Below are 27843 nucleotides of genomic sequence, written 5' to 3' on the forward strand. Positions count from 1 at the left end.
TCTTTGGAATCCTCTCACAAAATGAGGGTATTTCCTGCTGAAACACACAAACCTGGAACAACATACCGCACTGAAAAGCTTGTCTTTGCATAAGGACAGAATGAATTTCATGTGTGGTATTCTCTCATCCTGGAATTCTCTTTTCATTCTAATGAAACAAGCTGCTCCATGAGCAGTTATATTTAAGTAGTTGTTTCAAGAAACTTTGATTTAATTTGAGGCATTATAGTAAATCTATTCTCTCCCTTACACTTTTTTTTAAAGGATGACATAAGAGTAGTTCTTCATGGATTTCATTACTGAAGCGAAATCTAGGAAACACCGTAACTTGGGACATATTTGAAATATAGAAGCTCATCCAAGTGAATACTATACCTCCCAGAAAGCACTTGTTTGTTTAAATATTCTAATAATTTATTTTTGTTTTCCAAAGAAATGCTTTTATATATTTTTTAATGTGATATTCCAGCCCTCTATTGCAGGCAGAGCAAGGCTTTGTCCAATTCTTTTTGGTTTTTATGTCTGTCACTGAAAAATGACTTTAAAACATTATTTATATTAGTAAAATTTTGTAAAATACAATACTGATATCAAATAACTTTTAAAATCCCTTTTAAAAATTGCAGAGATTAGTCTTCATTTTTTTCATGTGTAAAAAGTCTCTCACTGATCATGAAGACTTCATACTATTTTTGACCTAAAAAGAAACTGATACCAGATACATATTTATCGAGCCAATATGACAATTGCAACCAGAGACATAATAGATCAAGTAACCTTGAAAAATGTCTTCCAAAGAGGGTCAGCAGAACTGAACATTTTATAATCACAAGAAGGGGGAAGGTCAGAAAAGAGAGAAAGAAAGTCAGCCCTGTCTAAATACTTCATCAGGCTTTCTACTGGTTGTACATGACATTTAGATTTGGAATTGTTACTAGGTTACATCCTACATGCAGAGATCTAGGGTAGGTAAGAAGAGCATCCTGGAGAAAAGCCACAACAAAATTGCTGGCACATGCTAGCACAGCCCATTAATGAAGGAGAAGGAAAAGAAGGAGTGGTATTTTAAAAGTTATTTTATGGCCTTCTGGAGCCATTATGGCTACTTCTAAGTAAAATGGTCTTATGATAACATTTCCCAGGGCACATGCATGTGATTACTGACTTATCCCAGATCTCCCAAGGAAATATAATTTAGCTGACATGGCCAGAGAAGATTCTTCTGGTTACCACTGTCATTGGTTGATATTGCAAGACATGAAATTCCTTTAGAGCTATACTCATTATCAATGATAGTGGATATAATTTTAAATAGTCTTCTTGGTAACTACAGTTTTAGATAAACTTTTGGTCAGATCTCTTTAGGACATCATTTTTAATGCATAATAAGGCTCTTAAGTTTTCCAATTTTGTGGTCAGGAAGATGAATGGATTTTGTAATTTTCAGGTTGTTCTCTTAAATTCACATTGTTAGTATTACGTTTGTTCCACCGTTTTGTTTTTTCTTTTTTAAAAAAATTTCTCCTTTCTTGTCTGCTCTTAGAAATCTTTTAAACCAAGAGTAAACCAAAATCCTTTTCTAAGAGTTAACTTAGCTAAAATTAGTAAATATTTATAAATATATTTAAATGGTCAAGTATGAACTACAATATGATAGAATGAGCTTAACTGTTAACTCTTTCACATTGTAAAGCTCTCACTCTTTCTTCAAGAAGTTCAGATATTATATGTGATAAGTGATTCTGATAAAGACCAAGTGACTGTGTCCTGGTCAATCTATATATTAATAACAAAACATTTTAAAAATAAAAATAAATGCAGATAGTGTTTTTTATATGCTCTTCTGAAACCTTCAATGAGTCTAACCTTTTTCTAGACAACTGCTCTAGTGCTTGCTGTTAGAATAGTCCAAACCTGAAAAACATAGTATGTTAAATCTATGAACTATGAAATTTCTTTTTAAAAAAGTTAGACGTTGAACATCCAAGTAGAGCCATTAAACTGTTATATAGATATAACAAACAATAAAATCTAACATTTATTAGGAAAAATATATATCAGTAATGCAGTAATTTGAATGTGAATATAAAAATAAAAGTGCCAGGAAACACAAACATTAATAGCTTTTAATTAGAACACATTGGAAAGGAAGTAGGAATAAAAGTAGAAAGTTATTGAACTTATTCATAAAGAGCAAACACTAATTTATTCTAAGTTGTTAGCATTAACATAGTCTACAGCAGTGCGCAAATCAATGTTAATTGAGTTCTAAAAGGAACACATGCAGGAAACAGCTTTTGCTATTATGAGCAGTAGGTACATATGAAAAGACAGCTTTGAAATGAAATACAATTTAGTTCAGTCCTGAATGCTTTCGTTGACATAAAAAACACTAGACAGAGTGAATTATATGTTCCCTCAATGCTGCAATCTTTTCTTCCCCATACTTTATTATGCAAACATTTGAACACGCAGCAAAGTTGAAAGAATCTTTTAGTGAATACCCCAAATCTACTGCCCAGATTTTACCATTAACATTTTATTATACTTGCTCAGTCATATTATCTATTCATTTATCCCTCCCTCTATGTATCCATGAATTTGTCTTATTACTACTCATTTAAGGTTAATTGTAAACACTTCAACAACTTCCCCTGAATACTTTAACATGCAGTTTTTTAATATAAAATTCACATAAAATGAAATTCATATATCTTGAGTGTCAGGTTGGGTCACAGACCCTTCAAACCCATTGTACAGACTGGGTCACAGACCCCTCATAGGCAGGTCGCAAGCTCAGTAATTGAGAAAGATCCTGGGAGCTGCTGACAAGGTTAACATACTCAATTCAGATATGAGCTCAGCCCCCAGCCTCTGCAGCGGCAGTGGCAGCCTGGTGGCCCCCAGGGGTGTCCCTAGGGCACTGCAGATCAGAGCCATTTGCCCTTCATATTTTACAAGTCAGATAATGGAAGAATACTTGGGTGCACAGGCACAATTACATCAGACAATAACCATGGAACACCTGGGCGCATGTGTACAATTAACATATTTACATTAAACAGGCTAGGTCATGCTAGGCAAAATTCCGAACATCTGAGGGAAGCTGACCATTTGTCCATTTTCCTTACACTTAATTCCTTGAGTTTTGATAAATACACCGTGTAGCCTAAACCTCTATCAAAATATAGAACATTACCATCCACTACAGAAAGTAACCTTGTTACCTTCCTAGGAAATCTTTATCTCCACCCAAGACAACCATTTTTAGGTTTTCCACCACAATGCTGCACTTTTCTAAAAGTGATGACCTACTAAGTAAAAAGGAATTACTTGCACATTCAACTCCTAGTCTTCTAGTTTCCAAAGACATTAACAATGATATTTTTCTAATTAAAAGAAAAATATTTCAAATTGTCATTGTAAAATATGTATGAAGCTTACAAAGAATTGAGTAAAAACTGAAGAGTCTTTAAAGTAAAAATAATTTATTAAAAGGAAGGCTGTGTTTGCTTGGAGTCTGAATTAGGCAACTTCCAATCAAATCTCAGAGTGCGGACAAGTTATTTGCATTGTGGATGAATAATGGCCACATTTCATTTGTTCTTCAGTTATCTGATTATCTTTTAAATTTAGATCCAATTATGATATTGCTAACTAGCTCAATACTAGCCATTGCGTACAGTGGATACACAATAAATATTTGTTAAATGGAATGAATAAAAGACTGAGTGAAAGAACAACAGAATGAATGAAGAGGGAACTATCACTAAAAGTTCAGAACATGGGACAAGCCGAATACTGCATGTTTTAAATAAATTATCTTCTTTTTCCTTAAAACAATCCTAGAAGTTAGGCATGCTTTGCTAATGTCTTGCTCGTTGTAAATGCTCCATACATCACTACAACTACTAAAACGCATCACCGTAACTGCTGAAATGTGCAGGCTCTAACTTACAATAGAGTTTTCATCTCCAAGAATATCAGAGCAGCAACTGGATTACTCATCTTCAATAGCCTTAACACTAACTTTTCTATATTCCAAGTTCTCTCTTTGTCTGGACAAGACAGAATTAGCTTAGAAAAGTTTTTATAAGTATAAACCATTGGTATTTACTAATCCGTTATGGCTCAGTTATTCTAAAAATAGAAAAATTAGCGAATTTATTTCAGGGGTCAGAATTTTTCCTACTATAATTGGTAAGTAAAAAAAGTACGGAATTTCTGATAAGTGAGATGTAAACATCTCCAGTGCTGCTTATTAAAGGCAATTAAATTTTAATATATTTGGGAAATGAAGTAAAGAATTTACAAGGATATGCATCTTCAAAAATCAAGCTGGAAGATGAATTTTAATCATAATTGAGGGAGACCAGATCTGAACTTCCACTGTAAAATGATGTCTATATAAAACAGATAAGAGACTTGCCCAATATACCATTAACAAGAGAAAAAAAGCAAACAAAAAAGGCAAAATAAACAAATGACTACTGAAAAAAATTAAACAAAAAAATTATACTATAACTACCAGTTAAGAATTGATCAAAATCTAGAAATAAGTTTTACTAATAAGGCTGATGACTGCTCATATCTATGCAGTCACCACAGAAATATTTATTAAGCACTTTGTCCTGGGCCTTAATAGGAAATTCCCTAAGGGCTTGTAGCTACTTATGGGACATTTTACAATAATTGTTGGTTACAGATGAGGCCAGGAGTTTGTTTTGCAGTAGTAATTTAAAATATGTATTTCTAGGAATTTATTATTTAAGTTTGGTGATCTTAATTTATTGTGGATTATATCTTTTAAAATATGCAATAACCCCCAGTGTTGATTTTATCATCTGAACAGTCAATTGATAGAAATTATTTAGAAATTTCTAGTATTTCAATTATCTTGGTTATATGGTACATTTAAAATATTTTTAAAATATATATTTTTGAACTCCTCTGCAGATATGGATACATGTGTCACTGAATGAGCTTTAATTATTCCACAAAAGCCCCGTGAAGAAGCCCCAAACCTGGCAATTTTGTGATATGATTACAAAATCTTGGATAAGATGCGATCTATCTGTAATGTGTGTGTATTTGTATTATTCTTTGCCTATGAGCACATGTTATTTGTTCTTCATGAGATGGAGTAAAATAGAAGGTCATTATCCTTTGCAAAATTATGCTTATAAGAACCATCACATTTCTAGTAATTTGATTTAGCATGTCAAATTTGTAATTTCTAACATGTTCCAAAACATTAGTTAAATATCTAATTTCCTATTTAACTAGGCACCTCTCTACAGTGGCAGATGACTGATTACACCATTCTGTTTCAGGTACTTGTATAAGGTAAATTCACAATTTTATTTCAGAGAGAGACAAAAGTCGGTATGTAGTTAGAATAATGCATACATGACAGCACAAGTTAGAAAGTTCCTTGGGAAAAAAGGCTAAGTTTATCTACCAAAGAAGAAATATATTTCATTAAAAGATACCCATTATGTTTATTAGGTAATTGGGTAGCTGGGCAGAAAATCATTAAGAAACATAAAATTAATACAAATTTATACAAGTATACTAGTTACTTCTAAACTATTAAGTACATATTAATACTTCTAAATTATTTTCAATATAAAATCTAAACATAAAAATGCTTTCATCAGGGTAATCATTTGTAGAAAGTGTGTAGAGGTAGCTGGCTGGTTAGCTCAGTTGATTAGAGCATGGTGCTGATAACACCCAAGGTCCAGGGTTCCATCCCTATGGCCAGCTACAAAAAAAAAAAAAAAAAAAAAAAATTGAGAGAGAGACAGAGAGAGAGAAAGTGTGTGTAGAGGTATATACACCCACCTGGGACCAGAGCATATTTGCAGTTTGGTTTGTGCTGTAATCAGCCCTTCCACCTACCCTGGGTAGCATCTTGTTACAGCCTGAATGGGAATCTGGACTGTGAACTTTGAAGCTTATTATTGTATTCAAGGTATAAAGAGTTTATTCATTTATATCTCCCTGGCGAAATGACCCGCTCTTTTATAAAAAATGTTTCTCTTTATCTGAAGTAATGCTTTCTACCTTAAAGACAACTTTGTCTTATAATAGTTTGGGGACAGCAACTTGCTTTGGCTTAGTGTCTGCACAGTATATATTTTCTTTAAATGTTTACTTTCAACATCTGTTTTTATATTTAATGTGTGTCTCTGAGAAGCAGAATATAGCTTTTGTTGTTGTTTGCTTTTAATTGAAGTATTTAGTTATTTTGCATTTGGTGTAATTACTAATATATTTGGCCTCCTTACTATTCTTTTCAGCTTGACCTAATTATGTTTCCTTTTCTCTCCTTTATGCTTCTTTTAAATTGCTAAAATATGTTTTATTTTCCACTTTTGTTCTCTATCAATGTGAGAGTTATACATTCTTCTACTTCTCTTTTAGCAGTTACCTTAGAAATTAAGGCATGCATCCTTGACTGATTACAATTTAATACAAATTATTACATTCACTTCCCTCCTGATAATGCTTGGATCTTATAAAACTTTTAAGTCCACATAAACCTTCATACCTCTTTGCTATTGTTGCTAATTCTACATATATTTTATATCAGCCAGGATAGTATATCATTGTTTTTTACAGTCAATATTCATTTATATTCACCTGAATTTTTTTCCCTTTCCTTTGCTCTTTAGCCTTCTGCATTTTGGCACCTCTATCTGGGACCAATTTCTTTCTGGCTAAAAAATTCTCTGTAGTATCTCTTTCAGTGCAGGTCCACTGGGGAAAGCTTCCCTGTTTATTTATCTGAAATAACCTTTATTTTGCCATCCTTTTTGAAAAAACTTTTAGGGGATATGGAATTTTGGATGGCAGATATTTTCTTTCAGCATTTTAATAATAGTACTCTATTCCCTTTTGGCTTTCATCTTCTATGGTGAGAGTCCACTATCATTGTATTGTTGTCAGTTTAGTGTTTCTTTACTCTTTGGCTGATTTTAAAAGTTCTTTGTTGACTTTTTCATTGTTTTACTAATATGTAATTTCGTGCAGTTTTCTTTGCATTCACCTTTTTCAGAGTTGGGCTAGCTTATTGAATCCTTTAACACATATCTCATATCCTTTTTTGAAAACCTCTTGGTCATTATCTCCTCCAACACTGCCTCCTGCCATTTTCTGTCTCCTCTCCTTCAGGGTATCAAATTACAGGCATGTTAGACCTTTTCAGTGTCCCACATGCCTCTTTTTTTCTATATCTTCTATTTGTTTTTCTGTGAGTTCAGTTTTGATATATTTTATTTTTTCCAATTTACTATCCTTTGGTGAATCTCTACTATGCAGTGAGATCTGTTTATTTTTAGCTTCAGTTATCGTATTTTTCACATTTAAAATTTCCATTTGTTTTTTTAAAATTCCAGTTCTCTGGCAGAATTATCTAATTTTTTTTCTGTATTATTTCTTTTGCCTCTATTTTCATGTTAATATTTATCATAGTTGTTATTAAGTCCTTCTTTGGTAATTCCAATGGCTTGATCACTTGTGGATCTATTTCTATGATCTACTTTTTCTCTTATTTTTTCAGTCACAGGGTCCTGTCTCTTGAAATACTTTTTTTTTTTTTAAATGCCAGACATTTAAAAAAAATTGTAGAAGCTCTAGACAATATTATCTTTCTCCAAAGAGAATTTACTTTGTCATCATTTGGCAGAGAGGAGGTCGATGACCCCAATCCAATGTGACTGAGCTGAATTGAGAATGTGAGACAGTTTTAGTGATATTCTGTCAAGTTTCCTGTTCATAATTGCTTCGACCTTATGGCTATCCAAGGTTTCCAACTGAGAGGTTGTATGGTCACAAGGGTCCATCTTCATGATAGTAAATAAACTTGAATAGGTGTCTCCTTGGTACTACGAGATGACAACTTTACTGTACTATCAGAGACTTTCTGCTGAGCTTTTTAGCTTACTTCCCTATGTGGCTTCAAAATTCAGCAAATGTCTTTAAAAGAAAACAAGCTCGTTGGGAAAATAGAATAGTTTGGTCAGGGCCCTCGCCTTGGGTCCTGTTGGGTGTGGTTCAGCACATCCTTTGTAAGCAAATTGTGTGTGTGGAGTTAGTGTGCATGTGTGCCAATATATCTTTTTAATTTTGTTGCTATTCTTGTGTTCTTGAGAGAGAGAGAGAGAAGAGTTTTGGTGAAGCAGGTGGGCAGGTGTCTGCCTCGGGCATCTACCCAGTGCAGCCATGCTTTCCAACCTATGGCTTCCAAGGAACTTTTGGCTCATTACCTAGCTCATAGACCTGCATGTAAAGGGTATGGTGACCCAGCCTGGTGTGTGTGGGGTCTAGTGACCCAGCCTGGTGTATGAAGGGTTTGTGACCCACTCTGTGAATGGACTTGAGGGGTCTGTGAGCTCCAGACCTAGCCCTAACTCAGCAATTGGCCCAGTCGGTACAGGATTACCAGCAGGTAAAAGAGCCCAACAAGTAGCATGGTCATGTAGCTAGACAATTGGCATCACAAACAGGATTAAGGGTGCTACAACTGGCAATGTTGACAGGATTCCAGACGTTAGCCATAGCCCCACAATTGGCATAGTCGGGGCAGGATTGAGAGGGCCATTCAGCTATAGTCAGTTTTCCATTCCTCCCTTCTTGTTGGGATCTTAGTCTCTTGAGTCTCCAATTTTGCCTCCTTAATTACCCTAGGCTACAAAAGCTCTGCTGTTTATTCTGTCTGCAAAAAGCATTTCTTAACCAAGGCAAACACTAGATTTTCAACTTCTTGCCCTGTGTATAGGTTCTGTAAATACCCCCAGAAAAAGAGCAGCTATACAGTATTAGCTCACTTCTCTAATGTTCCCATTTGCTCAGAATCTGGCTACCTCAATTTCTTATTTCAGCCACAGTTTCTACACTTAAAAAAAAAGAAGTCCATTGTTTCTAGCTCTTGGTGGAATCATTGTTCTCTTCAAGGTACTTCATTAAACCATGATTCATTTGTTCAATACGTATTTCAGTAATGACTGTGGGATATTGTACAGGCACTGTTCTAGATGCTGGCAATACAGTGGTGAACCTAAGGCTCTGCATTTGCAGAGTTACATTCTAGCAGAAGTAGACCATTAAGATATATATTAATAAATATGTAAATTGTGAGGTGGTGATAAGTTCTATGAAGTAAAAAAGAAGATAAAGGGGATAGACAGTCATTATGCCATCTTATATGGTGTGATGGTTAATTCTAGGTGTCAACTTGATTATATTTAGGAATACCAAGAAACCTGGTAAAGCTATCTTTTTAGGTGTGACCATGAGGGTGTTCCCAAAGATATTAGCATGAGAATCGGAGTGGACTGGGTGGGAAAGATCTGCCCTCACTTATGGGCAGAAGCCATCCAATCCACCAGGGGTCCAGAGAGAGCAACACGGAGAAAAAGGGGAATCTCACTCTCCGCTGGAGCTGGGAGTTCTGTGGCCTTAGGATGTGGACTGAGCCACGCTACTGGCATGCAGTGTGCAGAAAGCCTGAGACCCTCTTCACAATCAAGTGAGCCAATTCCCCTAATAAATCCCCTCTCTATATTTATAAACATATCCTATTGGTTCTGTAGAACCTTGACTAATACATATGGGATGTTCAAAGAACGTCTGTTTGATAAGGAGACACTGGTGTTGACCTATATAAAGTTAACAGAGAGATCCATATACAAGTCTGGAGAGAGTGTTGCTGACAGAGGAAATAGAAAGTGCAAAGTCCTAAAGCATTTTTATGCCTGGTGATTTTAAAGAACACTATGCTTGTGGCAAAATGAGTGAGGTAAAGCATGGTTAAGAAGTAGCCAATGAAACGCTAGAACTAATCATTTCAGGGCTTGTATTTCTAAAGATATTCCATTTTAACTTAACTGAAATAGGAAGCTATTAGGGGGTTATTAGGAGAGAAATGATCTCTTATTTAAAAAGATTAATCTATCTTTTGTTTCTTTCCAAATAGCAGCTGAGAATCGGGGAGATGATTTGAGAGTCTTTTGCAATTATTCTGGTAAGATATGATGGTGACCTGGACAATCTAATGCAGAGTGAAAAACTATAGACTCTTGAGCTTGACTGTCTGGGTTCAAATGCCAGCTCTGCCGATCATTATCTGAGTAATTTTGCTTAATCTCTCTGTACCCAAGTCCTAGAAATGGAAAAGAGCAGGAAAGTATGGAATGGAAAGGATGAAGAGCAGGTAGAGAGCTTTAGATAGGGTGTATTTGCAATACCAGCTGGCCCCTTAAGTGGAAATGTAAATTACACAGTCTGGAGCTCAGCTGGCAGGTTCAGACTGAAGTTAAACATATGGGATGGTCAGACTATGTGCTATACTTAAAGCTATGAGTTCCTCTACAAGTTAGGCTATCCAGTAGAGGATCTGGGAAGACTGGCTAATGGGTAGGGAGAAAAACCACAATATAGTAGTGTCCCAGAGACCAATACTAGAATGTATTACACAAAGAAGGGATGATTAACTGTATGAAATGCTACAGATGGTAATATGTCAAATCCAATGGGTAAAAACTGACCATGAGAACCAGCAATGAGGTTGTTCTGACCTTTCCAAGAGCAGTTATGGTAGAGGAATGGGAAACAAAGGCTGAATTAAGAGTGTTCAAAAAGAGAATAGTAGGGAAAAAAGAAAGGCAGCAAGTTAGACAAATTTTACCAAGATTCTTGCTGCAAACAGGAGCAGACAAATAAGGCAATAGCTGGAGGGAAGATACAATCTTCTCCAGTGAGATACAAATGTCACTTTTATCTGATGAAGATGGGTGTTGAGCCAACCTTCAGGCTGTATGTTCATTGTTTCAGCTGGTTGGATTGAAATAACTTTTGGTCTCTCTCTAGTGTATTGCTCAGTTGTTTAACTGAAGACTTCTCTTGGTTGTTCTTTGAAAGGATTAGCAATATCTTCTACCGGATGTTATGAAGGATTAAGCATCTGCTGGAATAGTGGTTCTGGATATCCAAGAACTTGAATCTTTACAAACGGCCTCCAACTGTAATTTTGCTGAGCCATAATTTTGAATGTGTTCGAGTTACTTAGCTAGCTGATTTCTAGTCTACGCAGTCACATCTCAGCATGTCTTTCTTATCCTCCATTAATCATTATAACTGTAACTCTTACATAATGCTACAAACATTCTGAGATTTGCGGCAACAAGAGTGCAAAGACTAATACTTGCAAGTACCAAGGCATAATCTGCTAAGTATCAATATTAACAGATTAACTCAAAAATGTGGTACATTAGTTTCCAGGGCTACCATAACAAAATACCAGACTGGGTGGCTTAGATAAACAACAGATATTTATTTTCTCATAGTTCTGGAGGCTGAAGTCTAAGATCAAGGTGTTGGTAGGTTTCGTTCTTTCTAAGGCCTTTTTCCTTGGCTTGCGGATGGCCAGCCTCTCTCTGTGTCCTCCCATAGTCTTTCCTCCATGGGTGTGCCTCCCTGGTGTTTCTTCGTCTGTCCAAATTTCCTCTTCTTACAGCACCAGTAGTAGGGCCCACCCTAACAACCTCATTTTAAAACAATCACCTCTTTAAAGGCCCTTTCGTTAAATAGTCACATTCTGAAGTATTGGGAGTTAGGGCTTCATCATTTGAATTTTGGGGGAAGATAATCCAGCCTATAACACATTATAATCTGTTTCATTAGTGCATAAAATATTTCAAAAGGGATTTATAAACTGCTAGAAGCACTTTGAAAACCAGAAGTCAACTTCAATCAAATGAGAACTAGAAAATCTAATACATTAAACACATTTATTGAGCCTCCTCCACTAGGTTAACATATGGTATCCATCTCACATATCTGGCCTACAGTGTGTGCATGTGTGTGTGTATACATAAATACAATTGCAGAAAGCCTACAAAGTGGTTATTACTCCCACTTCTCACATGAGGACATTTGGGCTCTGAACTTTAATCAAATAATTCACAAAATTAAATTTGCAGAGGTATCTGAATTACTAAAACCTTTACATTTAACAAATGGTAGCCATGGCAAAGAAGATATACAGTTCAGAACATTTTAAACAAAAAATTGTTAAAATAATAAAATAACTTTATGACATAAAAAGATGAACTTTAGTTACCTGTAAAATTTATTTCTATGCTCTACATTTCCTGATGATTAGAGAGAAATGTAAGGATTGAACACATGACAGAAAAACATTCATATTTAACCTAATTCTGTCTTCTGTTGAGTGAAGTTTGAGTGACAACATGAAAGTCTTGGTGCAAATTTTGATGAGAGGGTGAAAGTTTTAATCTTCTCCTTAGAGTGATTATCAAAACTTTGAGGAAACATGCAAATATCTGGATGCTACAACCTGTCCAAATAAATTTTATGCACTTTCAAAAATACTGTTTTGCAATATACAGTTTATGCATATTTTAGAGTTAAAAATTGTCATATGAACAATGTAAATCAGCAGCTAGTATAGTTATGTACACAAGTCATATTTTTGCTTCAATTACTTTTGCTTGGTTTTGAGTTCTTAGTGCCACTGTGATGAGTCATCAGGTAATGATTTTTTTTAGAAAACAAATTTAAAAAGCATGTCTAATAATTAACTTTAGGACTACAGAAGTGAAAATCAGAGTGCTTTCAATCTATATGTCATGTCTGTATATATTCATTCTTTAAAATAAAACAATATTCATACTGATGTGTTTGAAAAAACAATATAAGAGCCAGTTGGAAGTACATATTAAGTTCAATATTTTTTTTAAAAAGTAAAGAAAATTTATTTGATTTCACAATAAAACCTTCATTTCTGAAAATAATGGAGAAAGACAACAGTCACGTTCAAGTGGACTTGTAAAACAATTTTAATTTTTACTCAAAATATATGAGATTCCATCATTAGCCATTTTCTTATATTTGAAAAATGGAGACAATTGTTCAGGAAAGGATGGGAAACATAAGCTATTAGATGTTAAGCACAGGTTTCAAGAAAAATTCAAATAAGGCAGGTAAAAACTCCAAGTACACTTCCACTGTCCAACATTGCCAAACATTCTAATTTCTATACCTTATTTCATAAAAATATAAATGTCATTCCTTATTAGAAATAATAGTATATTTAAGATTAGTTTTGTATTCCTAAACAACATGATTTCTTGCTTTAAAGAAAGGCTCCCCAATAATGACACCTATTTCATAATCTGCCCTGCAGTTTTTTTTTTTTAATTCCGATTTATTTGAATTTAAAGAACAAATGCCACATTCCCACGGAAAACTATTTTATCACCAAGTGGTATTTTACAATAAAGAAATTCATAGCATTTATTTTTTTAATTTTTTTTTTTTTTTGTCGTTTTTTCGTGACCAGCACTCAGCCAGTGAGTGCACCAGTCAGTCCTATATAGGATCCGAACCCGCGGCGGGAGCGTCGCCGCGCTCCCAGCGCAGCACTCTACCAAGTGCGCCACGGGCTCGGCCCAGAAATTCATAGCATTTAATAGCACATTACTGGTACTATGATTGGACTGACTGAAGTATGGGTCTTTGTATATAGACAAATTTTGATAAAAATAAGTAAAAAATAGAGGGAAAAATGAATTACTAGGAATAAAACTTAACTGCATAATTTTTAATATCAGTACTCATCGAACCTAATACAATTTGAAAGAAATTGATGAAAAGTGTTGCCCCTAACATGGCTTGTAATTAGACAGTATTGTTGTCTTTGGGAAATTACCAATTCAGTAATTGATCTTTATGTGGAAATAAAAATAGAGGGCTTTGTCATTATTCATGACCACTACTTTACTGAAAAAAAAAAAATACTCGATTAAATGTGAACCAGTAGCCTCCAAATGTGCAGTAGAGTTAAAAGAGCCCTCCTCCCCATCCCCAAATGGCCATAGGTTGTGCCATTCCAGTTAATTCTGACAATTTAGAAAGATATTACAACTTTACTTAAAATAACAAGAAATAAACACGCAATATGAAATAAGAACCCCAAATCAAACAAAACAACAACAGCAACAAGACCCTGTGATGATGAATTCTGTTCGTAATAAAAGTATAATTAGAATTCTAAAAAATTTGCTTGCATATGGTGACAGTGCAAATGGCATCCGTGCCTGGTCCTGTGCACACAATCTCTCCAATGCAGTGTAAGTTTCCTCTTAGCAGCCACCAACAAAAAGCTCAAGTGTAGTGAATGTATGTTGTGGCCAGTTCACTAACACCCTAAGTAAGAGTGGCCAGTGTCATTATTCACGTCCTCTGGCTGAATTTTACTGTTGGGAAATACTTAGATACTGGACTTTTTTCTTAACAAGCAGTTTCTTATGAACTAGTTCTGGTCATTAGTGAAGTAGAATGAATCTAAACAAACCTCCTCGCTTTTTTGGACATTTGTTAACTCATTGCTTCTTTTTAAAACTTCAGTGTTGTCAGGCAGCCACTAAAATAAATCATCCCCCTTTTCAATTTACTTCCCTTTTTTCCCCTAAAGTGGGCCCTATATAAACCCCAAAACATATAGTAACTTAATATACAAGGTTTCTCAAAGTGCACAATATGTTACAGTTTCATAGATTCATTTAAACACAGAACTTTATACAATACAGTACAGGTTGAGATTTCTGTTCATAAATTACACAACCTAACAGACAACTACTTTAAAAGGGTTGACTTAAAGTAACCCAACACCTTCTTACACAAGGTTAATATAGTACAAGTAAACTTTACAAGCTTTTTGATCAGACCAAAATAAAGTTAATCTTACACTTACATATATACATATTTTTAAATGCTCTTTAAATGCTTAAGTATAGACAAATTTCTTAAGAATAGACAGATAAATTCTCATGAATTATAGTTTGGTTTCTGTTTTACACACATTGTATACAATATTGAAACAAAAAATAATTTGTAGGACAATTCATTTTACTTCTTTCTGCAAAATCTGCTCACCGTGTAATTCTCTTGGAAGGGTTCTTGACTGTTGTAGAACCACACTAAGTTCTTCAATTACCTTTGATGGTAACTTATGGTCAGAGTCCAAAGTAGCTTTCCTATTCCTGTCCTCAGTCTTCCTCAATGTCTTTATGCCTTTATGGCCTTTTTGTTGCCCATTTGGGACTTCCACCTCTGTGTCCTCCAGGCAGTTGAAACTCCGATGTTTTCTGGTTCGATTTTGAAGTTTTTCTTCCTTGTGTTCCAGGCAGTGGGCCACAATAGAGGCTCTCTCCTTTAAGCTGGGGTCCACAAGCTCTTTATCACGCTTCTCACTGAGCCGCAGCCTTTCAAGTTCTGCTCTTGCACTCTAAAAATAAAAAAAAATATCTCACAGGAAAGCAAGATTTGCCACAATTTAAGTTTAAAAAATACATCACATAAAAGTTGATGTTTCCTACAGAAGAGCTTATTTCTGTGATTTAGATTCTGACTTTACTTTGATACAAGTGGCATGTCTGAGTGTATGTACTGATCTCACAGATACAACATGAAGTAAAATGTAGACCACAGAAATTCATTTTAATGCATGTAACATACCACCTCAAGATGTGTTTCAGATTAGTTACTTAAATTGACCTTAATTTCAAACTTGCTTCTTCTAATGCATTTTTGCTGGGATGTGTCACGTGTGTATCCATAGTTACTACAGTGTTGTACCTGCAGTATTGAGATGACAGGTGCTGTCTCCAGACCACGTGAGCCAGGGAAATGCTCTGTACTACAGCCCCCTCTTGCAGATTCACAATGCATGCATACCTCTTTTTATAGCAATTCACTTTACTGCACTTTGCAGATACTGCATTTTGTACAAATTGAAGGTCTGTGGCAACCCTGTGTTGAGCAAGTCTATTTTTCCAACAGCATGTGCTCACTTCATATCTCAGTGTCACATTTTAGTAATTCTGGCAAGATTTGTAATTTTTTTATCATTATTATATCTCTCATGATGATCTGTGATCAATGATCTTTGATGGTACCATTCTAATTGTTTTGGGACACCACGAACCATACCCATATAACTTAATCAATACACGTTATATGTATTCTGACTGCTCCGCCGACTGGCCATTCCCCTGTCTCTCTCCTCCTTGAGCCTCCTTATTCACAGAGACACAACAACATTGAGATTAGGCCTATAAGTAGCCCTACAATGGCTTCAAAGTGTTCAAGTGAAAGGAAGAGTCGTACATCTCTCAATGTAAATCAAAAGCTAGAAATAATTAAGCTTAGTGAGGAAGGCATATCAAAAGCCACGATAGGTCAAAAGTTATGCCTCTTGCACCGGTTAGCCAAGTTGTGAATGCAAAAGGAGAGTTTTTGAAGAAAATTAAAAATGCTACTTCAGTGAACACACAGATGATAAGAAAGTGAAACAGTCTTACTGCTGTTATGAAAAAAGTTTTAGTTGTCTGGATAGAAGATCAAACCAGCCACAGCATTCCCTTAAGCCAAAACCTAAACCAGAGCAAATAACTCTCTTCAACTCCCTGAAGGCTGAGAGAGGAAAGGAAGCTGCAGAAGAAAAGCTTGACGCTAACAGAGCTTGGTGCATGAGGTTTAGGGAAAGAAGACATCTCGATAACGTAAAAGTGCAAGCTGAAGCAGCAAGTGCTGATGTACAAGCTGCAGCAAGTTATCCAGAAGATCCAGCTGAGATCATTGATGAGGGTGGTTTACACTAAACAGCAGATTTTCAATGTAGACAAAACAGCCTTATATTGGAAGAAGATGCCATCTACGACTTTCATAGCTAGAGAGAATTCAATGCCTGATTTCAAAGCCTCAAAAGACAGGCTGACTCTCTTGTTGGGGCTAATGTAGATGGTGACTTTAAGTTAAAGCCAACTCTCATTTACCATTCTGAAGCCCTAGGGCCCTTAAGAATTATGCTAAATCTACTCTGCCTGTGCTGTATAAATGCAATAACAAAGCCTGGATGACAGCACATCTGTTCGCAGCGTGGTTTACTGAATATTTTAAGTCCACTGTTGAGACCTATTGCTCAGAAAAAAAGGTTCCTTGCAAAATGTTACTGCTTGTAGACAATGTATGTAGTCATCCAAGAGCTCTGATGGAGATGTACAAGGAGATTAATGTTGTTTTCATGCCTGCTAATACAACAGACATTCTGCAGCCCATGGATCAATGAGTAATTTTGACTATCAAGTCTTATTTAAGAAATTCATTTTGTAAGGCGATAGCTGTCATAGACAGTGATTCTTCTGATAGGTCTGGGCAAAGTAAATTAAAAACCTTCTGGAAAGGATTCATTATTCTAGATGCCATTAAGAACATTTATGATTCATGGGCGATCAAAATATCAACATTAACAGGATTTTGGAAGAAGTTGATTCCAACCCTCAAGGATGACTTGAGAGGCTCGAGACGTCAGTGGAGGAGGTAACCGTAGATGTGGTGGAAATAGCAAGAGAGCTAGAATTAGACATGGAACCTGAAGATGTGACTAGATTGCTGCAACCTTATGACAAAACTTGAATAAATTAAAGGTTGCCTCTTACGGATAAGCAAAGAAAGTGGTTTCTTGAGATGGAATCTACTCCTGGTGAAGATGCTGTGAACACTGTTAACATAAAGGATTTAGAAAATAACATAAAGTTAGTTGATAAAGCAGTGGTAGACTTTGAGAGGACTCTAATTTTGAAGGAAGTTTCACTGTGGCTAAAATGCTATCAAACAGCATCCCAAGCTACAGAGGAATCTTTCATGAAAGGAAAAGTTAATCAATGTGTCAAACTTCACTGTTACATTTTAAGAAATTGCCACAGTCACCCCCACCTCCAGCTACCACCATCAGCCACCAACATGGAGGAAAGATCCTCCAGCAACAAAAAGATTACAACTCGTGAAAAGCTTAGATAATTATTACCATTTTTTTTAGCAATAAAGTATTTTTAATTAAGGTATGTACATTGATTTTAGACATAATGCTATTGCACACTTAGACTACAATATAGTGTAAACATAACTTTTATATGCACTAGAAAACTAAAAAATTCATGTGATTCACTTTATTGCAGTAGTAGCTCTATTACTGTAGTCTGGAATCAAACCTGCAATGTCATTGAGGTATGCCTGCACGTATTAGCATAGCAAAGATGCTGAGAAGTATTATGGCAGAGAAATCTGTTTAACATTTTTTTCCTGTTTTTTCCCCCTGTCCATTCAATATATTTGAATGCCTATTAGAATTCCCCAGATATGTTTTTCAAAACACTAAAATAAAGAAATATACGTATATATGTGTGAGTGCATGTGTGTGTGTGTGTGTGTGTGTATTAAGTATTAAAATCCACTTTTGTATAAATGGATTAGAGTGCACATTCATTCAGTGAACTCTAGAAGCCTACAGGTAACAAGTACATTGTGACAGGATACCTACAATGGTATAGAAGTGGATTTTTAAAACTAGCATTCAAGACATCTGTGACTGGGCAATACCTAGCATACAGACAGAGAACCAAGCATCTAGGGTATGGAGCCACAGAGAAAGGTTATCCCAATAAACTGGGTCAGGGTGCGTGGGGGTGGGAAAAGAAAAACGAAAGTGTGGGTTCCCTATCCCCCCAGTTTTCTTTAAAATTTCCTCAGTAAAAATGGTAAAGCATGGAAGGCAGAAATCAGAAGAAGAATATCTTAAGCCATGAATATTTGAAAGAGAAATGAAATGAAAATTATAATATTAAGTATGAAGCAGCATAAATAGTAATTAAAGATGCCCAGTATAAGAATGTTTAAAAGGCAAAGTTTTTACCTTTCCCTAATTTATTTTTCTCTAAGCACTTGTTACCTTCTAGTATACCAGATAAGTTATTCATAGCTCCTGTGATTGTCTGAATGCCCTGCTAGAAAGTCAACTCAATGTAAGCAGAGTTTTTATTTTTTGCTTTTGTTCGATTTGCCCATTGAAGTGTGAACCTAGAAAAGTGCCTGAACATGATCAATAAATAGAAAATGATCAATAGATATGTTGTATGAGTGTATAAAGGTTTAAGAAATTTCAAGTGTGCAACACTTTGTTCTATATTACTTAATTCCAGTAGATCCAGACATAAAATTATAGCAGAAAATTCAAGCGGAATACAAATATTTTCTTGAGTATAACTTATAATTTTGAAATTCGGAAATTTTGATAAGATTATGATTATACACTTTAAGCTAAATACATTCCCTTTATTCTAAAACTTATAGGTAGAAATATTTAACATCTAGCTTAATTCCAAAGTTTCATTAGAAGATGTTAAAATAGTAAGAAAGATAGCGGTGATAGCTGAACAACAATGTGAAGGTAATTAATGCCAATGAATTGTATTTTTAAATGGTTAAAATGGAAAATTTCATGTTATATGTATTTTACCACAATAAAATTTTTTAAAATGAGAGAAAGATTAGTGAGAATGAGAGGTTAACTAGTATAGGATTGTGACTGGGAGTTTATCAACAAATATTAATTTTGTTAAAAAGTTCTACTTAGCATCAATTATCTGGGGAAAATTAAAGATAAATACATAATAACAGGTCTCATTATATTTCAACCATCATTAGACTTTAGGGCCCTCTTAGATGCAGAATTGAGGGACCAAGCAGTAACACATGAAATGCTGAAATTTCAAATAAGCTATAATATTGCCCTAAATAACATAACCTTACATGAAGTTGTGGGGATGTGGTGCAAGCGAACTCTTAAGGGTCAGAGGATGAGAGAATGAGGAAGAACGGAAAGCATGGGTGTCTTGCACGTTGTGTATAAAGAAAACCAAGGGCATAGCTACTGGGGAAAGAAGGACACAGTTTATACACTGCACTGACCTTACCAGATAAGGTATTAATAATTTAAAAAGAAAGACAGATAAGGCATGGAAGTCGGGGAGCAAGAGGTGGCTTGCTCCAATTTGTGTCCCAAGGTACTTAGAGAAAACCAATGGTTTGAATGGAAATAACGACCTAAAATGGAGTCTCTCTCTCCCAGGTACAGAAAGAGCACTTCTCAGAGCAAATCATTCACATGGCTTTAGTCTGTGCCCTTATATATCTCATTAAATCCAGAGATGGAGGCCAGTGATTATAGAGCCCTCATGATACCAGAAAGTAATATGACCAATATGTACAGAACACACTGGAAACTCTCTTATACAACTTTCGTTACTAAACTCACTGTATTCTTTAATCTCCATGTTATGTGCTTCTTTCCACTGCATCAAATTGCTCCAGGACAGTAACAGGGAAGACAGGGGTCTAACTGTCCCTATTTTCTGCCTCATCTGTATCATTCTTTGCTCATTATTTTTACTTATTTCACAGATGTTCTTCTTAAAAGAAATGACAATTTTGAAAACTGGTGAAATTACCATATATTGTCTTCCAAGGTCCTTATTTTGTCTCAATACATATTAACTATATTCCGAGCATTATTCTAATAAATTCTCACTTATAATTTAATCAACACACCAACACTATGAGGTTGGGGCTTTTATTAGCCCCACATGCTTGCAGAGAAAGAAACTGAGCACAACAAAGTTAAGTACCCATGGGTTTATAGGGAGTATGTAGGAGCAGCACAGGTAATATCTAGCTTGTGCGTTCTTAATCACGAGCGATTTCTTTTACCAACAACTTACTTTCCCTGGCTTCTTCATATGGCTCACTAATTTCCCCAATTAATTTTAGAAGTCACCTCCTTCAGGAATCACAGAACCCATAAATGCAGAGCAGTTTATCACCAAGAAAAAAAACTGTAGGTACAGAATGGAAGGAGGGACAAGGTCACGAGTTCTTGGATACTTATTCTTTTCTTCAATTACATCAGTGCAGAAAGACTGAGTAGGGCAATGAAAAACCATAACGTTTGAAGCTTTCATCTTTTAGAGAAGGAGTATTACAAGGATATAAATGTTCAAGAAAAGATATGCATGGAAAACATTTAAAAATCTAATCACTAGATTAAAATGGCTTTAGTCTTTCAAAAGTCATTTCTATTTAGTCATATTCTATTTAGAGAGCAAGAGATTCAAATAGTGTCATAATAAATGTAGACTCCAAGAAGATATAACACCACCTTTTAAATGCTTTTCTTTTTGCTTTGAGGGACTCAATTAAGGCACTAAAACACACATTAGTCTCAACGTGGCTAGGGAGTTCTGAGAGTAAACTGCCTGTGTCCTTTCCTGAAGAAACTGAACTTCATATCGAGATGGATGTCACCTATGTTCTCCCACCCCTTAAGGTGAGAAAAAACAACAGCCTTCCTGAAACGTGCCAAGCCTATACTGATGCTCAGGGGTCATCTTGCGGTTCCTTAAATTAATCAAGACAGCTCATCAGTTCTCAAACCATGGGAATTTGATCATGTTACTAGGAAGTCCAGTTACCATGGCTCCAGACATACTCTGCCATGAGATCACTCTAAGGGTATTATAAGAAAACTTGTAAGACCAATTTGAGATTGTGATTTTACAACCTGAATTTCTATACACATTTTAAAAACTGGCTACTTCGGAATAAGAAAATAAATAGTATTGGGTGTATGTGAGCGAATGACGACATTGAAATAAGAGGCAGAGGGTTATTCATAATGTTTTCTTGACACACGTGATTACTACTATGCTTTTCAAAGTGATTACTACTGTGCTTTTGAAGCCAGTGAAATAATAAAAGGACCTACTCACATTAAGTCGTAGGAAAACAAATGCTGTAATTTAATATGAGACAAACAAAATCCTAACCTACCTCAATATTTCTCCCGGCTTGGGATGCATTTCTCTCATGCTGGATGGGAATTAGAGGCAAACCTCCGATTTTGGGATTTTTGGTTATTGAACGTTTTCGTTCCTTCCCAGCTGGTGGCCATATATCATTTTCATGCTGTGGAAACACAATTTCTTGCTGTTGGTGTGTGATTTTATTATGCAGTATACCATGTTATAGAGTCACTTGGCTCCTTTTCCATATACCCACATCAAATGATCTGCTTTCCATGAGAATGCCATTTGTAATCGTGATGTTGACTCTGGCAGCGACATCACTGGAGGATGTGAAACTCTTAAGTGAACTGAGCTTTGAGGTCTCAGTTCAATTTCTAAGTTTCAAATACATGCCTTCTGTACTACTTATCAAACCAAAAGGGAGAAAATATTTGAGAAAACTGTAAAATATCTTTGGGGGAGGAAAATAATACACTTGTCTACATTTCTAGGCCCTATAATCCAGGTAATTATACATTTATTTTCTCTCTATACCAAAGATAATTTTAGTGTAAAAATAATTTGGTCTTATATACCCCAAATCAACCTAAGACATGACTATCAGAAAAATTAGCCTTATTTCATAACTTTTATAAAATGTTAGTTTTTTCATTTAATTCCAAAGAATGTTACCTTTTTACCAGACATTTATACTGGGTTTAATCATTCTACAACAGACGGCGTGCCACGTTTGTTCTCAAATACTGACTATATATTCTGGCCCAGTAAATGATTACAGACATGGCTGAAGTTAATTTTGCAATGGGGATAAATGTCCACAGGTAAAAATATAAGCTCTTAAGTGATTAATCCTTGAGATATACATATAATAGAAAAATCTTTAAAGAGTTTTTATACTCCTCAGGGTTGATTAACTTTTCAGAAGTTGGGAAAAGCAAATTGATTTTCAGCCAACAATCTATGAAAGAAATACAGAATACCAAGTATAAGATCAGAAGTTTATAGATGTTCTAATGAAATGAAAACAATTTGATAAACTATGTACCTAAATGTCTACTCTTAATTTTCTTCAATTCTTAAGATAACATATTCTTCTTATGCTGCAATTAGTATTTTAATATATTGTTTTATAGCAAAGAACTCAATTTAACAAATATTTACTGTTGTGCCCAATATATAATAATAGTTAATTTATATTGAGGGACAGGCTTTGTTCCTATCAATGTACATATATTATTGCATTTACTCCTCAATGATCCTACAGTGTAGGTCCTATTATTATTAGCCTTAGCGTATGTGAAGCATATCTGCTTTTGAACTTTAGTGAAACATTTACTTTGCTTCAGCAAATCTATAATGGTAAATTATACAATATTTTAGAGAAGTTACAAGCTTCATAATATTATTTGTATATCATGGTCACCAAAATAATTTTGATATTATGTAAATGGGATGTTCCCAGTATGTAAAGCTGGGAGAAAATGGGCTGAAAAGGAATTATGTAATTCCGTGAATCACGCTTACTCTTTGAAATCATTGATGAATAGTATATATGCTAAATGATATTTTGAGGAATCTAAGAACAAATGCACTTCTTTTTCTGAAATAATACACAATATATACTTCTTTTCTGAAATAATATACAATAGTGTGAAGACTGGCTAAATAGTTCTCCCTGGATTGATCCAAGAGGTGTTTTGTCCAGGAGCATAAATCTTTAGACTGAGTGATATATTCTGATATAACATTTGCAGTTATCTGTAAGTGACTTCAAAAATTATACAGCATGGATAAAGTCACTGAGGATTTTATTTTCACTGCTATAATCAATGATCATATCCTAAAATCTCCTTTTCTGCCTCCCACTTTCTAACCTTGACCTCCCCCCTCTTTCCAGTTAATTGAATTTGATACACTCTAAGAATTCTTTTGACTCCCTGAGACCTCCAGTCTATGCACCACTGTAATTTTTCTTTCCACATTTTTTCCCACCTCCCTCATAGCCTTCCTTAGATTTCAGGGCTGGTCAGTAAACTCACTCCCTTGTAAGTACCTCCAAGTGCTACACTCCTTCCCCCTCCATCACACATGCCTGGCAAATGCCCAAACCTATCTAAACACAATTCTCCTTAATCCATGGGTGCCTGCCAGTTGATGGAGGAGAAAAGGAAAAAAAAAAAAAAAAAAAAGATTACTCTGTAGATCCATCTCACTTTAAATTTAACCTTAAGTTTCCAAGTGAGCACTAAGTTCTACCATAACCTCCATTTCTGCCCCCCCTTTCTAACCTTGAGGTCCCCATCTTTTTAGCTAACCTGATTTAGTTTCATTCACTCTATGAATTCTTTTCACTCCCTGAGACCTCCAGTCTATTCACCACCATGATTCTTCTTTCCACATTTTCCCACCTCCCTTGTAGCCCAGCTTAGGTTTCATGGTTAATCAGTAGAACCCTAAAGTTCTACCACAGGACACTGGCTTCCTCGCTCTCTGATGATTATTTCTCACCTTTCCCCCTGCCCTTATACTTCCAGTATCCCCGTCTGCCTCACATGGGGTGAACGCACTGATTTCCCTTTTAAAATTATTAGTAATCACTTAAGAATATCATTTTCCCACCATGAAATGTACCTATCTCCCTGCATCTGTAGCCATATAAGCGAGTTTCTTTTTTTTTTTTGCAATCAGCATTTGCTCTGATTGCAAATAACTTTTCTCCAGTCACATTTATTCTTGTGCAGTAGTCCAGAATATGTAGTCAATAATTTGAAAACAAATGTGCCACCCTCTGTGTTGTACAATGATTTTCAGCAATGATGAATAACTGTGCACTTGATCGTGTTGCTTCACGTCTGCTCCGGGCTTCTGCTGGTTTAAAATCTCCCTCATCCTCTAACAGTTTCCTCTGTCAATTACTGGATCTTCTCTCTTAGCATATTTGCAAATTAAACACTCTCCTATCTTAAAGGCAAACTGAGACCCCAAAGTCTACCTTGACCTCTTGTTCCTATCTAGTCACAACCTCATTGATCTACATAGCAAATTACTTAAAATGTTGTGTACCCATTAACTAGTTTCCTCCTTCCTCACCCCTTCTCATTTCTTCTGGTTTTTTTCTCTTCTGCTTGACCTTTAATGTTTAGCAAGTCCCAGGGCTTATTTGTCTGCTATCCCTCTCCCTTTCGTCCCTCTCTCCCACCCTCTCTCCATCCCTCCCACCCTCTCTCCATCCCTCCCTGGCACTGATCCAATCCTACAACTTTCGAGACACCCAACGTGCTGGCTTCCCCAAAATTTACACTTCAGCTCTGAACTTTTGCCCGAGTGTTTGATGCATATACCCAAGCTGCTACCCAGCATATCCATTTGTATGTCTAATACACATCTCAAATTTAATGTGGCCAAAACTTTCGACTTCCTTCTCTGTCTCTCATAGTACCACTTACAGTCACCAGTTGTCTATGGCCAAAAAACTAGGATTCTCCCTTGATTTCTATTCTTTCCCTCAAACTGCTATAGCCAGATAATGTGAGAGCCTTTCTGGGTTTACCTTCAGAATATTCCTGAATCTGAATACGTCTTACCATAGCCACTGTTATCACCCTAGTCTGAGCTGACATCTTTTATGCAGCTGTTCTCCCAGCTTCCATCTTTGACACCCTGTAGTGCAGCCTCAACAAAATAACCAAAATTATTTTTTCAATGAAAATAAATCAGATTATACCCTTCCTTGCTTCAAACTCTTAAACAGGAACTATGTGATCTGTCCCCCTGCCTTCCTGATCTCTTACATGTTCCCTTACATAGCTCTTCATGATATTCATGGAATAAATCAAGATCATGATGATGTCTCAGGACATGGACCTACTAGTCCCTATTCCTGGAACAATCCCCCCCCCGGATACCTACATGACTTGCCCACTCATTTCAGATAGGTCTCAGCTCACCTGTCACCTACTGAGAAAGCCATTCCCTGAGAAGCTTTCTTAATTAGCACCCTCCTTACCTCAGTCACACTCTCTCTCCTTTCCCAACTTATTTTATTTATTATTTTATCATGCTGACATCCATTTGAAATTTTATCCGATTACTTACTTTCTTTCCCTCTTTTGCATTTTAGAAATACTGAGCACATATTTTGTGAAAGGCGTTGGGCTCTGTGGGGCAGATATATGCATGAGTCAAATAACACAGAGTTCTTCCACTCATGCAGTTTACATCTTAGTAGGAGAGACAGACATGAAGTAACTAATTACATGCATGTTTTTAAATTAGTGCCACAATGGAGAAGTACAGCTAAGACTGATAGTCTGAAGATTTAATTGATCTGAAAGTCAGGGAACACTCCTCTGAGAAGGTAGTATTTCAGCTGAAATCTAGAGAACTTTTGAGGCAGGGGTGAGGATGGGGTTTGATATTATGAAATTATTCGGGTCCCTGAAAGAGAACTCATTGTAAGGGGCATTTATTGTTAGTTAGCATGCATATTTTTGTGTGTGTGTGTGTGTGTGTGTGTGTGTGTGTGTGTGTGTGTGTGTGTGTGTGTGTGTGTGTGTGTGTGTGTGTGTGTGTGTGTGTGTGTGTGTGTGTGTGTGTGTGTGTGTGTGTGTGTTAACATATATACCAATGCTCCTTGACTTACAACGGGGTTACATACTGGTAAACCCATTGCAAGTTGAAAATATTTTAAGTCAGAAATGCATTTAATATACGTAACCTACCAAGCATCATAGCTTAGCCTAGCCTACCTCAAACATGCAAAATCATCTAACGCAAAGCCTATTTAAAAATAAAGTGTTGAATATCTCATGTAATTTATTGAATACTGTACTGAAAGTGAAAAACAAAATGCTGAATGGGTACGTGAAGCACGGTTTCTACTTAATGTGTATTGCATTTGCACCATTGTAAAGTCGAAAAATTGGAAGTGGAACCTTCATAAGTTGGGGACTGTCTATATTAACATTTGTTACTTTACTGTCGGTTTCCCCACAGAGATAAGCCATAAGTCCTTAAATCCAAGAGGACCTGTGTGTTCATTTAAGGGAGAAGCTGAATAAGCCCAAGAAGTGGAAAGGACAGAGGAAAGATAATTGGTCTATGACATGGAAGGATACATGAGACAGGGAGAGATAACCTGTCACAGGAGCAGCTATTCACTTGTTCCTGGCTATTCACTATAAAAACAAAAGCATCAATTTATTTGTACCACAGATAGACACTGCAACAGCTTTTGATTCTGTGGTCCCAACTTTACTAAAATACTTCACATCTAGTTTTTTGTTGTTGTTGTTGTTGTTTTGTTTTTTTAAGTAGAGTTTGAATACATGAATTTTAAAAAGTTACAAAAAGAAGAAAAGTCTCTAAAAAGTTAGCAGCTATCCTTGTTCTGCAAATGCACTTCCAGGTAGTAATAGTAGAGACAGGCTCAGAAGAGCCATGTTTATTAACCACTGGAAAGGTTAATAAATTAAATGAACAGAGAAAACGATTTTCAAAACAAATAAGGCCTAGATTTTGGGGTAGGTTAACTTCTTCCGTGTAAAAGAAATAGAAAAATACCTCCTCAGTAATAAAGAGTGGCAACTTAATCGTTACCAATGAATCTCAATGTTCTGTGAGAAGCATTGTTGGGAATTCAGCCAGACAAAGTTGGAAGAGAAACCAATCTAATTAATGGGAATATTTAACCCTTTCCTGAAAAAGTGAGTCCTCCAATAGGGAGGAGACTATACGTCAATTTGAGTACAAGCATTGGCCTTGGACATCCCAGGGTTTAAAACACTGACTAAATGAATGGTCCTGAGCAAACAACAGAACATTTGTTCTGTAAAGACAAACAACATCACCCACAGTTTGTTGAAAGGAGAACAGTTTGTTAAAAGGAGTAGTGAGTTAACTCTTCTGAAGCATCCAGCACACAATTTATGTTAAAAAAATGTAGGTTCCTGTCATTGTTTCTGGAAAGGCAGGGGTGGAGACAGTGGGAGAATAAGAAAGCAAACAGGACACTTTTCAAAATGAAGATCTATGTGGGATTCTAGTAGGAAGACAGCTCAGACAAGTCCCTCTTTCCTTCATGGCCATCTTAAAGCAATGCACCTCTCCTAAGATA

At 35.8% G+C, this 27843-nt stretch overlaps 1 protein-coding gene across 1 annotated transcript in view; it reads right to left on the reverse strand.

Moving 5' to 3' along the window:
* Window positions 1–14922: 14922 nt before the first annotated feature.
* ARAP2 (ArfGAP with RhoGAP domain, ankyrin repeat and PH domain 2) overlaps window positions 14923–27843 on the reverse strand; it is a 162188-nt gene continuing 149267 nt past the window's right edge. Inside the window, exons 31-32 of the mRNA XM_063108248.1 lie at window positions 21754–21888; window positions 14923–15316 (exon numbers count right to left, since the gene is read on the reverse strand). Of these exons, the coding sequence (XP_062964318.1) occupies window positions 14933–15316; window positions 21754–21888 (519 nt within the window). The 3' untranslated portion in view covers window positions 14923–14932. The remainder of the gene's footprint in view (window positions 15317–21753; window positions 21889–27843) is intronic.

This window comes from Cynocephalus volans, chromosome 9, assembly GCF_027409185.1.
Source record: "Cynocephalus volans isolate mCynVol1 chromosome 9, mCynVol1.pri, whole genome shotgun sequence".
NCBI classification, from domain to species: domain Eukaryota; kingdom Metazoa; phylum Chordata; class Mammalia; order Dermoptera; family Cynocephalidae; genus Cynocephalus; species Cynocephalus volans.